This window comes from Physeter macrocephalus, chromosome 4, assembly GCF_002837175.3.
Source record: "Physeter macrocephalus isolate SW-GA chromosome 4, ASM283717v5, whole genome shotgun sequence".
Taxonomy (NCBI): domain Eukaryota; kingdom Metazoa; phylum Chordata; class Mammalia; order Artiodactyla; family Physeteridae; genus Physeter; species Physeter macrocephalus.
Genome location: NC_041217.1, coordinates 18,045,533 through 18,060,512, shown reverse-complemented (window position 1 = coordinate 18,060,512; position 14,980 = coordinate 18,045,533). Strand labels below are relative to the sequence as shown.

Below are 14,980 nucleotides of genomic sequence, written 5' to 3'. Positions count from 1 at the left end.
TATTTGGAAAAAAATAGACAACTAAAAATAGCTTTCTTGTGTCAAAACATAAACAGAATTAAAAGGAAAATAACAAATTAAGTACATATTAATGACCACTTTTGTTTACTTATTTTTAGCAAATATTTTTCAAGACAATATTATTCAGCGAGGTATAACAAGATGGACATTCTAATATAGGTGGGAGAAGTATCAATTGGTACAGTTTTTTCACGAAAGGAATTTGACAATACGTATTAAGAATTTTACAAACATTCAGTTAAATGGAAGAACCATGGGCTTTGAAATGAAGTAAACCCAGATTCAAAATTCTTATCAGCTCTCTGACCTTACAACAATCTATAACCTCTTTTCAAAAATGAGTAAGATGAAGTAACTGATGGATACAGGGAAGGGCAAGGAGGAGGGATGGGGCAAGAGACAAGCAATTACAATTCTACACGATACGTTCTTTAGCACATATACATTAGAAGTACGGTTAGTATATTTTCTACGTTTTTATGTATGAAGATTTTATAATTTTAATTTAAAGCAATTTCTTATAGTACTAATATTTTGTTTTCCCACTGTCATTACATGACTTCAGGATCTCATTACCCTATAATCATAAATTCAGTAACTGGTTTTCCCATACCCAAATTTTTATCTCTTCACTTACCCCTTCTGCCAGATTAATTTTCCTAAAGCACAGTTCTAACTAACTATATGACTCAAAGACATACTTTAATCATCTCTCCTCAATTACCTATAGAATAAAGGATAAAAGGGGAACCAGAAAGTATTTATTGAGAGTGTAAAATGAGCCAACTGTTTTACAAACATCATATCCCAGTAAAATAGTATTTTATAGTATTATTATTCCCACTTTGCAGATGAGGTAGCAGAAATTCAGTGTAGGCAATTAAGTGATGAACCAGCTAGGCAGTGGTGGACTTTAGATTTGACCCATTTTGGTCACTATACCATTATGCTCTTCAAGCTGTTAGTCCAGCTATCAGATCAATAGGCATTTTCCAGTCAGACAACAAACTTTCTGCTAAAGCCATCTAACATCCAGACAGACAAAAACAAGCACTACTTTTTTTTTTTACTTCTATTTACCATTCATATTACTCTCTATGTTTAGACCTCTACACTATAATAGTTAAAATTTTATTTATTTGCACATCTCAAAATCTCAAATGCCTCTGATACTTTCCTATTAAATTGTTCTCTAATAGCCCCAAACACTTATGACCTCTTTTCATCTGAATTTCCGTGATACTTAACTACTTAAGTCATCAATTTACAGATCAGGTCATGCTGCTCATTATAAATGTTTAGCTCTGTGCTAGGCATTGTGATGGGTCCTGAGAAATAAAACTAAATACAGATGATCATTCCCTTTGAAGAACTGTCAGTTATATTGCTTTAGGGCAATCATCAAGGCTGGCTGGCCTTACAGTTACCATTTTAAGTACCTCATGGGCTCTTCTAGGTTGTAAGCAACTGTGGCATTCCTGTTCTATTTATCAGTGTGTCTCTTTGAGCATCTAACTTACTGTCAGACACACAGTACTTAGAAACTTAAGAAAATATTTGCTAAATCATTGAATGACAGAATCTGTTACACATTCACATATTTTGAATTCTATCTTGTAACTGTTCCATGAGTTGGTGCCCCTTCACTATGCTCTTCCCAGCAATCCCATAACGTTCTGTATTTATCTCTATGACACAGATGTTAAACACAGAAACATAGAAATATAGAGTTAAACACTGATGAGGAAACAGAGGCCCAGAAAGGTGATGTTACTGCACTGGAGGGCACACTGCTTTTAACTAACAAAAGTGAATGCTGAAGCCAAGACAGAAAAATGTATTCCATCCATTATATCATATTGCTTCTCAACTCAATGAATAGTTTAGTACTTCAATAAACACAAAGGAAGTTTATTAATTTGCCCGAATCCTGTCTACACAGGATTTCAATGTACATTTTAATGTTATTTAGAACATGATGAAGATACTTAATTTGCTTTATAATTTCAATCTTAAATACAACTCATTATAAATTAAATAGTCATTTGGAGATAACTCTTTAACAAAATCCATCCTGTATCATTCACATTCTATACAGTTTATCTTATTTTATGTATTATAAAATAGTTTATGTATTTTATGATCGCAGAAAAAGAAAGGGGTGTAAGTAGAATAAAGCTTATATAAAGGCATGCTATATCCCCTTGGGAAGAGAGACTGCTAAAGACATTTAACAAAAGTTTATGAATACCTTATTCCTACAATATTAACTCCGAAGAGTTTACTTTTCACGAATATGATGTTATATTTTGACTATGTACTCTAATTTATCTTAATTATGGCGAGAGTAGTTTAAACATATAAAATTTAAGCTAATTAAAATAAAATGTTTTAAAACCTGGAATGAATAATCTCTTAATTGAAAATTAAAGTACAAAGAAAATTTTAACCGCCATGGGAGTCTTAAAGTATGTTATTATTAAAAAGAAAATCATTTAAAGTTTCATGAGCTTTTGCTTATAATTCTATTATCCTTAAAATTCTTAATATATAAAGTTTATCTGAAACTGTGAATAGGTCAAATGATACACAAAGTGCTTCTAAATAATGTTCCAAGTAAAATTCAATGTATAGAATTAAACACAAGGGAGAAAATATTTAAATTCTCAGCATCTACAGATCTTACCTACTAATATCCTGTTCTTCTTGATACCACTTTTTACTTCACCATCAATCAAATCTGTAAGCACCTGACACATTACATCAATTGATTCAAGGTGTTCTGGGCAGTCATTAGATATTTTAAATCTGTCAAACCATACATTGGAGAATCCTCCTTTCAAAGGAGTATATGGCCTGTTTAAAACCAAAAAAAAGAAAAAGAAAAAATTAAAATAGATGTTTTAATTTCTAAAAAATTAGTGTTTTGAATAATTACAATTTCCTCCAAGTTTTAAAAGTCAAATAATTCACATTAAAAATATTCCCATGCTGATTGCCTCAACTCTCCTATACTTACCTTGGTTCTATTAACATTTATTAATGCCAGTTCATCATCTTAGTTTCTCTAACTTTTAAGTTTCATAAATTCTCCAGAAAACCCCCATGAAAAAAGGGTAATTATTTATTGTGTGTGCATGTTATTTTTTCCATTCAATTTAAATGATTATTTAAATATTTACAGCTAAATAAATAATGTCTGGCCATGCAAAAAGTAAATACCTCAAGAGTAGAAAATATGGTTTACCAAAATGCTTTTCAAAAGGTGGTAGTACAGCTAGGCAGTGGTGGACTTTAGATTTGTAGTACATTAAGTATGAAGGCTACGTTAGTAATTTAAAGGTTTCTTGATCACATCCAGGTAGATTATCCTTAGAATAGGAATCTTCAGTATTTTTGTTTTGTTTTGTGTCGTTAATCAAGAGTTGGAGCTATTTTATTTTTAAATCTTCTCAGGAACCTTGAAATGAGAGAGTTTAATGGGATACAAATAATCTTTGGAAGTGCTTATCATACAGATATTCCACACTGTTTGCATCATTTGGATCTCAAATTGGGTGCCTTGTTGGACTTAAAAACATTTTATGTGATAAGATGCCCTGAACTGGGTGTCTTGTTGAACAAGACTGATATTATAGATGCTTTACATTTACGTATGAGATGGGGTGGTTACAGTATTAGTGAATCTTGCTCTGGATGCTCTGTTATTTTAAGTATACATGTGTGCATGCACACGTTTGTGTGTATCGCAAGGTATTCCAAATATTCTGTTTTAATCAATTATAATGGGGTTAAGGGGTCCTGTATCACGTCTTATGTTGGTAAAGGTAAATGAAGGGAATGAAAACACTCTTTAGAGCTTCCTGTAGCAAACACACAGAAGTTTATGGGGATGTATAAGACACACATGGAGAACAATAGTTTTCCAAAGATGAGGAATAGGAAAGTTTAATAAAAGATACAGCTTTTCACTTAGCAATTCTTGCTTTCTCCTCATGTGACCGCAAAAAACAGTTTGTTATAAGTAAGACCACAGAAAACACTAACGGTGACAAAAGTATACACTATAATTTGAAAGAAATCTAAACCAGTGATGACCACAGATGCAGCGTTTCTCCTAGACCAACACCTCTACTACTTTGCCCCATCTCAAATTTAGCTATATATTCTCACCCTCTAGAGTCAGTGAAATAACAGCATAAAATGTACAGCCAGAACAAAAAAATGGAGGGCTGAAAGACACCAGCTGAGATCTGAATGTGCTTCTTTGCATTTTCTTTAGTGAAAAACCAAGTGGAATCCTGGCAAACCCAAGGAGAGAGAACTATTCAACTCTCATTCTCTCAACCACTGTAGCAAAAGGACTCTGCAGTCTGTGCCGATCTGACCATCAGAAACATCCAACTGTTAGGACCAAAGGGTGGCGCTGAAGGGAATAGGAGAACTACACAACTGTTGTTCTGTATTGGTCTTAACACTCTAAAATAAACGGATATCCACTTAAGGAGCCTAAAAGTCAAGAGAAATATTCTGGAAACTTTCTCAGAGAAAGTGAAAGAAATCTGGAAACAAGACAGTTGCTCCGACTCAGATTTAACAAGAACTTATCTTCAGAGAACCTCGTATTTACTAAAATATAATAGTGTTATAAACTTTACTTGGTAACATACTTTCTAAAATTTGAATGTATATTACAAGTATCTCTGTAAGTCAGTACATAAAACCCTAACATTTTCTCCTAGTTTATGCACATGCATGAAATCTTGCAAATACAGGCTATTTTGTCTGTGTGTGTATTGTTTTAATGTCTTCCAATTAAGTCCTTTCTATTTTTTTGCTCAACTCTCCATTCCTCCTCTCCTCTCCCACCCCATTGTACATCCTGCTCTTCACACTAGGTAAACTATGTTAATGATCTGGAATGTTCTTCTTTGCACATACTTTAAAACATATTTCTTTACATTATATTTTTTAGAGCATTTGCTTTTCAAAAATGAAATAAGCCTATTTGGTTTTCTTATGTGTGTCATACTTTTCTCCTTGAACAATACCTCATGGAAATCCTTTCATCTGATATAGCTCTTACCCATCCTTTTAAATAGCTATATAATATAATAAAGATGTTCCACAATTTAATCTGCCCTTCACCTACTAATGGGCATTTATTTGGTACCCAGGTTTTAGCCACTAAGAATAATTCTGCATCAAACATATTCATGTACATGTTTTTACATACTGGGACTTTTATTCCTATGGAAGAGTCTGTGAAATAGGACTACTAGATGGAGAGGTATGATTTTTACCTTAATAGATGTTTCAAAGTTGCTTCCACAAAAGCTATAAAAATTCACCTTTCTACAAGAAAGGTCTGAGAACATCCTTTTGCCCAACAGCCCTACCCTAATTACAACAGGTACTAACATACTTTAAAATATTACCATTGAAGGGTATCAACTATAGTTTTGAAACCAACTTTACTGAGGTATAGTTTACATATATATATGCACACATTTTAAATACAAACTTCAAAGACTTTTGACAATGTATTTCCATTATGATACAGAACATTTCCTTTACTTCAGAAAATTCCATCATGCCCACTTACAAGCAAGTCCCATTCACTTCCCAGGCAACCGCTGACTGATTTCTATCACTATAGATTAGTGCTGCCTTTCCAGAACTCCACATAAAGGAATTACTTATTCATAATGTTGGCTATTTTATTCTATTGGGGTTTTGATTTTTTTATTAGTTTAGAACTGCATCTGTGTATTATTGCCATAAATATTTTTCATTTGTATTTCAAGTATTTTTTTCAAATCAATTTCTGTATATTGACATAATGTATTTAAAGTACCTATCTTTTTTTAAAAGCCAAATAAAAGACTTCTACAATTGATATAATCTGTCCTTTTTTTTTGTATGAAACTAAATTTCTGGGGCTTCTGATTTATTTAAGGTATTCTCAATCCATATATTTTTACATATAGAATCCAAGATTTCCTTCTAAGATTTTTGTTTTCATTCTTACATTTAAGTTTTGAATGTTTCTGGAATTTACTTCATACATGAAGTGACCTAAGGGTTCAAATTCATTTTCCCCCAAATGGATAGCCAGTTGTGCCTGCACTACTACAAAAAAACAAAAACTTTTCTCATAAAGGTGAAATTCTACCTTTGCCATACTATAGTTCTGAATTATCTAGTCTGTGTCAACCTAGGTAAATAAGAGAATTAAACCCTAATACCTAATACAATTGCTATCTATAATGAATGGGCTTCTCTCCAAAGCATCTAGATTGGTACTAGTTCTGTTCTATCCTAGGCAAAAATCAAGAAAATGACAAGTCATTTTGTATGTTCTGTGATTCAGGTGGAAAATTCTGGTTGGGAAAGGCTCCATTTTGTTCCACTGATCTATTTATCTACTCCTGTGTTAGGATCATATCGACTGTATTTACAGTGGTTTTAGAATATGTTCTGAGGTGGAGTCAGGTGGGCCTCCTCGCCCTACCATCATTACCACATGCCTTCCAGACTTGTCCTACCTATTCTCAGGTATCTAATCTTCTTTATCTCTCTAAGAAATTAATCAAATATTTACTAAATTCTTAAATAATTTCAAATAATTCCCCTAAAAGTCCTTGTGGGATTTCGGGACTTCCCTGGTGGTGCAGTGGTTAAGAATCTGCCTGCCAATGCAGGAGACATGGGTTCAATCCCTGGTCCGGGAAGATCCCACATGCCGTGGAGCAACTAAGCCCGTGTGCTACAACTACTGAGCCTGCACGCCACAACTACTGAAGCCCACACGCCTAGAGCCCGTGCTCTGCAACAAGAGAAGCCACTGCAATAAGAAGCCCAAGCACCGCAATGAAGAGTAGCCCCCGCTCACCACAATTAGAGAAAGCCTGTGCACAGCAATGAAGACCCAATGCAACCAAAAAAAAAAAAAAAAAAAAAGTCCTTGGATTTAACTAGTATTGCATTATTGCCTGGGAATTAACATTTTATGACATGAATCTGGGAGGTGGGAAGATTTTTGCAGACTGTGATCTTCCCAGGATCCGCCACATTCCGGGCCTTACCTAAGGCTTCGCCTGCCTCGTCCCCCAGGCTCTAAGTGGGTACACTGGGTGCACAGAAGATAAAATCCTGTGCCAGCTCTCTATGGGGACCCCCACAGAGCCTAAATTCTCCCTCATTCCTGTAGGCCTTCTGACTTCAGAAGCTGCTTGGCTCAAGAGAGGTAGATAAATTGGAATCAGAAGGGGAGAGAAGACAGAACGCATTCTATCCTCCCACCTCCCAGAATCCCTTCTCAGGATTAACTTTCTTAAAGTACTCTGAAAATGAAAGCAGGTGCTTTCCATATAGCATTTATGTCACTGTTAGAGAAAAAGAACTCTCAAACTATTGAAATTGTCACTTAAATCACAGTGATCTTCTGAATGAAAACAATATACAACACTCATACTAAACCCTGAATTACACTGGTACTTTTTTGACTTGTTTCTACTTCCCTTTTCATTTTCTTCTGTTTCTCTCAGTGTTTATTTGCCTGTCGAAGCACTTAAATAAGGATGATATCATAGGCTAAAATATGAATCATTCTGGGAACTCAGCCATTAATAGAAAAAAAATGACATTCACTTAACTTTTTGTCTTTGACAGTACCTTACTTAATTAGAGATAGATGTCCATAGAATATAAGTTTTACTAACATAGTAGCCTTTTGTTCTCTCAGTTCTCTAAGAAAATTAATTCTGTTCAAAGGAGATAATAGGAAAAATGTGATGAGACAAAGAATTTTGAACTTTTTTTGTTAAGAAAACAATCAAGAATGCATAATTTTCCTAACATGTTAGAAAAACCTTTCAATAAAGCATGAAAGTAAGATTGTCTTTTAAAGCAGCTAAACAAACTGGCACATATATTATACTCATTCACCTTCTTCCTCAAATAAACCACTTTATTAGCTGGTATAAAACAGCTCAGACATTACCACCGTAAATAAATATGTTTGGCAAAGGACATCTGCGTGGCTCCTCAATCAACCAATCAATCAATCAATCAAAACATTATACACTGGCAAAATATTAAGTGGGAATGAATGTCCAAGGTTTAAAACAATAAAGAGTTGACATTTCAGCTTGACACCAAATTTTGTTCCCTATAAGTCATAAAATCGAAAGGTCGTTCATAACCTTTCAGATAACATCATTGGGTTCCAGGTTTCCTCTCTGTGCTCAATTCACTGCTCTTCCCCCAACATTCACTAGGTTCCAGTCACATTTCCCTCATTTTTCTTCAGGACCGCCTCACTACTCATCCAGGGACTTAGCACCTGACATTCCCTCTCCCTGTAATGCTGTTTTCCACAGTGATACCCCCAGTGCCAAGAACAAGTATCTGTTGAACGACGAATGCCAATAATCATTTGTGATTTGGGAATAATTTTTGTCAGCAGAATACCTAACAGAATACCTAAAATTATTTTATTTTGCTCTGAATATCTTTTGACTTTAATTCTTGTAATATCCATTCTGTGATTTCTAGAAAAAGGTCAAAATTTTCTTTTGTTGATTTTTTTTAGAAAGAATATGTTTCTAAGAAAATAAGTTTTTACATACTAATAGATATTTAAATGTACCATTTAAAATACTTACCAAAGAAGTATACTATTTCTTCAAAATAGCATTTTTTAATGAGGGTTCCTTGCCAGTGGAGTGTACTTATAGTACAGATCCACTGTTATCAGGAGAGAGATCTCCTAATATCATGCTTCAGGTATGAATCCTAAGTGATGGAGTAAAGATGAACCCATTACTAAACCTCAATCAAGAGTGCCTAACCCTGTTTCAGAATATATGTTTAGTGAAAAATACAAACATGCACTTCATGTGGAAAAACAGTGAATCGAAAAGTAGAGGCACTACTGACTGAATCTTACTACTTTTAGAATTTTTCAAAACACCGAGAAACTATACCATCATATAAATTATTGATGGCCTGTTAAAAATTATTGTTATTTTTTAAATGGAAATTTTACTAGTAAACCCAAACCAAGAAAACCTCTAATTACAAATACAGCTAAAGTATGTCACAAAAATCTTTATTGAGCACTTCAATTAAATATAGTCTAAATTAACATAATAAAACAATGAAGCAATATTTTCCATTTAAATCAACATAGGAACTAAATGCTGATTTTTACTTAATATGCCCCTCACTCAGCTGATTAAAAACAACTATTAAATAGGGTTGAGAAAAGAAATACCTATAGCCAAAGTGGCAATTCACAATTTAATCAAAACATACTGATATGCTGTAACAGGCCACAACTGGGTAACCATAATAGACTATTTTTCTCTTCTTAAGTTCTTTAAAACATGTATGATGTTTGAAAGCAAAAATTATAACTTTGTTTGACAGAGTTTTCAATGTACATTGATAAAAGATATACAACAAGCATAACATAAAGGTGGGGAGGATAAAGGAAACTATATGGTTGTAAGGCTTCAACATCTTATGTAAAGTGGTAAAAAGTAAATAGGTGAAAGGTGTGATATGTATCTTATAATCCCTAGAACAATCAGGAAAAAAAAGAATAAATGAAAATACAGTATTAATTTTCTTAAATCCAAAAAAGATGGAAAAGGAAAAAAGAGTAACAAAAAGCGATAAATTTAAATTCAAACATATCAATAGTTACAGTAAATGCAAACGGTCTAAACAAATCACTTAAAAGTTAGAAACTGACAGATTCGTTAAAGAAAAAACAAAGCCCAAATACATGTTATCTATAAGAAACCCACCTTAAATATAATGATATAGATGTTAAAAGTAAAAAGATGAAAAAGATAACGCTATATAAACAGTAAACATGAAAGCTGATATATACTATATTATTATTAAACAAAGTACGCTTTGAGGAATTATCAGAGATAAAAACAAACATTAAAATATAAAAGTAGCTATTAATGAGGAAGACAATAATCCTACCTGGGAATGTACATAATATAGCTTAAAAACCATGATGAGAAAACTGACAGGACTAAAGGGAGAAATAGACCAACCTACAATCATAGCTGGAGATGTTAATACCCATTCGTTACTAATAGAATGACTTAGAATCAGTAAGAAAATATAAAACTTGAGTAATACTATAGCCACCTTGAGCCACTGACATTTATAGAACCCTATACACAAAGGCACAGAATAACAGTCACCAAGAAGATCTTATGCAAGACCATAATACAAGTGCTAAAGAGTATCAAAAGACTGAAACTGTACAGAATATTGGCAGCAGTAGAATGAAATCAGAAGTCAACAGCAATAAGAGATTGAGAATAGCCCCAAATATTTGGAAATTAACAACATATTTCTAAATAACTTATGGGTTAAAGCTTGCAGAACTCTGTTTCCATATCTGGCCAGAACAATATCTTTCATCCCACATGCTCTTCTTGAGGAAACAGCACTATGTAACTTCTAAGACTATGTCTTAAAAGGCAACACAGCTCCTTTCTGGTTCTCCTTAGGGCATTTGTTCTTGGAACTCAGACTCTACTCTGCCAGGAAACCCAAGACACCAGATAATGAGAACTCATGCAGGTGTTACAGTAACAAGACCAAAGGAAGGTCCCAGCTAATATCTAGTATTAAGTGCCAGATATGAGTGAACCTTCAGATGATTCCAGTCCCTAGCAGTTGCCAGTCATCCCCAGACTTCAAGTCTTCCCAGCAGAGGCCCCAATTATCATAGAACAGAATCAAGACATTAGTGCTGTGTCCTTTCTGAATTTCTAACCCACAGATGTGTCACCATAATAAAAGTTGTTTGGGGTGGTTTGTTACACAGGAGTAATAATGGGAACATAAGAGAGATTAGAAAATATTTCAATATAAATAATACTAAAAATACAAAAGAGAAAATTAGTGGGAATTAGCTAAGGCAGTAATGAGTGAGAAATTTAAAGCTTTCATGTAATAAATAGGAGGAACTAATAAATATAAGAGCAAATATAAATGACATAGAAAACAAATGAGAGCAAAATAACAAAGCCAAAGTTGGTTCTATGAAAAGATTAATAAAATTAATAACCCCTTGGCAAGATAAAGAAAAAAAGAGAAAAATATACAAATTATTAATATCAGCAATGGAATAAAAGATATCAACACAAATCCTAAAGGCATTAAAAGGAAATATCTCAAACAACTTTATGCCAATAAATTTTGTAAATTAGATAAAAGATACAAATTCCATGGGAAACATAAATGATCAAAACTGACAGAAAAAGAAACAGAAAATCTTAATATTCTCATTATATGAAAGAAATTGGATTATCAAAACCTTCACAGAAGAAAACTTCAGGTCCAGATAATTCCACTAGTGAATTTTATCAAACATTGAAGGAAGAAATAGCACAAACTCAGAAAACAGAGAAGGTAACATTTCCTAACACATTTTAAGAGACAGTATGACCTAGATAACAAAACTTTATGAAGACATTAAAGAAAACTACAGATCAATATCCCTCATGAACACAGACACAAAATTTCTCAACAAAATAATAGCAAATCAAATTCAGCTATATATAAAAAGGATAATACATTATGACCAAGCAGGGTTTATAACAGGAATGAAGAGTTGGTTTAACATTTGAAAGTCCACCAATGTAATTCACCATGCTGACAAAATGAAAGATAAAAATCAAGATTATCACAAAACAATACAGAAAAAGCATCTAATTAGTTCATAAAGAAAACTCTCAGCTAATTAGGCAAAGAAATAGATTTCCTTAATAAAAGGTGCAAAGAAAAAACCTATTAACTAACATCATACTGGACACCTCCCCTCTAAGATTACACAGGAAGGCATTCCCTGATTCTATTAAATACTTTATCAGAAGTTCAAACAAGCACAATAAGGCAAGACAATAAAATAAAATAAAAGGAAGACTGGGAAGGAGAAAGTAACACTGCCTTTATTCATAGATGATATGATCATTTACACAAAAATCATTAGGAATCTACTAAATGACTACTAGAAATAAGTGAATTTAAGAAGACAGCAAGATATAAGAACAAGATACAAATATAAAATGTGTTTCTATGTACTTGTAACAATCAAATTAGAGATTTAAATTTTAAAAAATTCCATTTACAATAACACAAAAAAACATAAAATATCTGTGAATAAATTTGGCAAAAGACCTCTATACTGAAAACTCTAAACCACTGCAGAGAGAAATGAATAGAGATCTAAATAAACGGTGACACACCATGTGCACGGACTGGAAGACATCAATTTTCTGTAAATAAACCTGCTACGGATTACATGCAATTCCAATCAAAATCCAAACAGGTGTTTCGTAAAATTGGTAAGTGGATTCTAAAATTTACATACAAATGCAAAGAACCTAGGATTAAAAAGTGTTCAAGAGAACTTATACAATTTGATTTCAAAATTTCCTATAAAGTTATATTAATCAGAACAGTTTTACATTGGCATAAAATTCAAAAAATAGACCAATGAAACAGAACACAGTTCAGGTAAGAATCCATTAAAATATGTTCACAAAAACACAAAAGTACTTATAGCAGTGACATACATTATTTTCAAAAACTGGAAATAATCCAAATGTCTATCAACAGTAGAATGGATAAATAAATGTGTGGTATATTCACACATAATATCTACTCAAAAATTTTTAAATGAACTACTGATAAGCACATAAACACTACGTTGAGTGAAAGAAGCCAGACACAGAAGGTTAAATTATCCCATATAGTTGAAATTCAAGAACAGGCGAAACCATACTACAGTGATAGAAATCAGAACAGTGGTAATCTATGTGTGGTAGGAATTGATTGGAAGGAGGCACAAGAAAACTTTCTGGGATGGTGGGAACATTCTCTATATTTGAAGTAAACAAGTGCATATTCATAAAAACTGATTGACCTGTATGCTTAAGATATTTGCATTTCACTGTAAATTTTACTTTTAAAGAAACATATTAGGACTTCTGGTCACAGGATTTCTTTAAGAGAGTGACAATGCAAACCAGACAGGGACAAGATATTTGAATTCATACATCTAACAACAACAACAAGCTGTATCTAAAAAAATACAGAGCTTTGGGCTTCCCTGGTGGCGAAGTGGTTGAGAGTCCGCCTGCCGATGCAGGGGACACGGGTTCGTGCCCCGGTTGGGAAGATCCCACATGCCGCAGAGCGGCTGGACCCCGTGAGCCATGGCCGCTGAGCCTGCGCATCCGGAGCCTGCGCTCCACAACGGGAGAGGCCACAACAGTGAGAGGCCCGCGTACCACAAAAAAAAAAATAATAAAATAAAAAAAAATACAGAGCTTTAACAAATCAGTAAGTAAAGGATAGACAACCAAATAAAAACATGGGCAAACAACATGACTGGGCATTTCTTTTGAGGATATCATCTGGAAATTTGAGCACTGTCTCCTCACCTAAATTAAAATAAAACTGCAACCCCAAATAAGGCTTAAGAATACAACCCAGAAACACAGTTCTGGAAAATTATCGGTAATTCTTTGGATATTTCTATATCTTGCCCACAAGGATCTCATAGACTACTCTAAGTAACTAACATTTATTGAGTGCTTATTTTATGTCAGACTTCGTGCTGAAGAATTTATGTACATTATACGTTCAATTCTCACAACTCTAAGGTAGATACAATTATCTCTACTTTAGTGCTCAAGAAATTGGGACACCATCAGGGAGACAATATACTTTGCTCAAAATCTTACAGCATTAAGTAGAGAAATCAGGATTCAATCACAGGTCTACCTAATCCAAAAACTGCATTCTTAAATACTGTACCACAATAATTCCATGTATCTTCAATCTCCTACTGAATAATATTATCATATTGGGTATTTCCCTGACCTATTGGCCTAACAAGTACAGCAAAAAAGACGATGAGTATTACACTACTGGTTCTTTTTTTTTTAATGATTTTTGTTTAGCTTGGTTTTGAACTTCATATAAACCCAGTTTGCTTTTTATTTATTTATTTAGAAATTTATTTATTTTTTATTTTTATTTTTGGCTGCGTTGGGTCTTTGTTGCTGCACACAGGCTTTCTCTAGTTGCGGCTAGCGGGAGCCACTCTTCGTTGCAGTACACGGGCTTCTCATTGCAGTGGCTTCTCTTATTGCAGAGCATGGGCTCCAGGCATGTGGGTTTCAGTAGTTGTGGCATGTGGGCTCAGCAGTTGTGGCTCACAGGACTCTAGAGCACAGGCTCAGTGGTTGTAGTGCACAGGCTTAGTTGCTCTGTGGGATCTTCCCGGACCAGGGCTTGAACCCGTGTCCCCTGCATTGGCAGGTGGACTCTTAACCCGTACGCCACCAGGGAAGTCCCACACTACTGGTTCTTACTCTATCTTTACTAGATAAAATCTGAAGGGTCCCCAAAACCAAAAAGTTAATCATTGTAAGTGATTTTAGAGATCTAGTCAAATCTGTTAATTTCCGACGTGAAAATTAAGACACAGAACTGACAAATTCTCATTAATGGCCCTTATGATTTTATTTTAATTAAGAATCAGATGACCTATTTCTAAAAGTCTTCACTTTTCCTCTTTAACTGAAGTACTGGTTTCTCAAAGATTCCACGTTATATAGTACATACCAGATTTTTCATTCAAACTAATTACAAGGAATAACAAGTGGATTTATTGTTGATTTATTACTGTATTTGTCACTTTAGATATGTATTACATATGCTTCACTCTTATTAATATATGATATATTGAAATATAAATGGCATTAAAAATGTCTAACTATAACATAAAAGTGACTTCAAATATATTTCCAAAGCACATACCCATTAACTAAGCTTAAAATTGATCAACAGGGGCTTCCCTGGTGGCGCAGTGGTTGAGAGTCCGCCTGCCGATGCAGGGGACATGGGT

At 33.8% G+C, this 14,980-nt stretch overlaps 1 protein-coding gene across 1 annotated transcript in view; it reads right to left on the bottom strand.

The window, feature by feature from the left end:
- Window positions 1–14,980, bottom strand: part of LYPLAL1 (lysophospholipase like 1) — a 90,339-nt gene that overhangs the window by 68,041 nt on the left and 7,318 nt on the right. Inside the window, exon 3 of the mRNA XM_028488342.1 lies at window positions 2,708–2,877. Coding sequence (XP_028344143.1) covers window positions 2,708–2,877 — 170 coding nt within the window. The remainder of the gene's footprint in view (window positions 1–2,707; window positions 2,878–14,980) is intronic.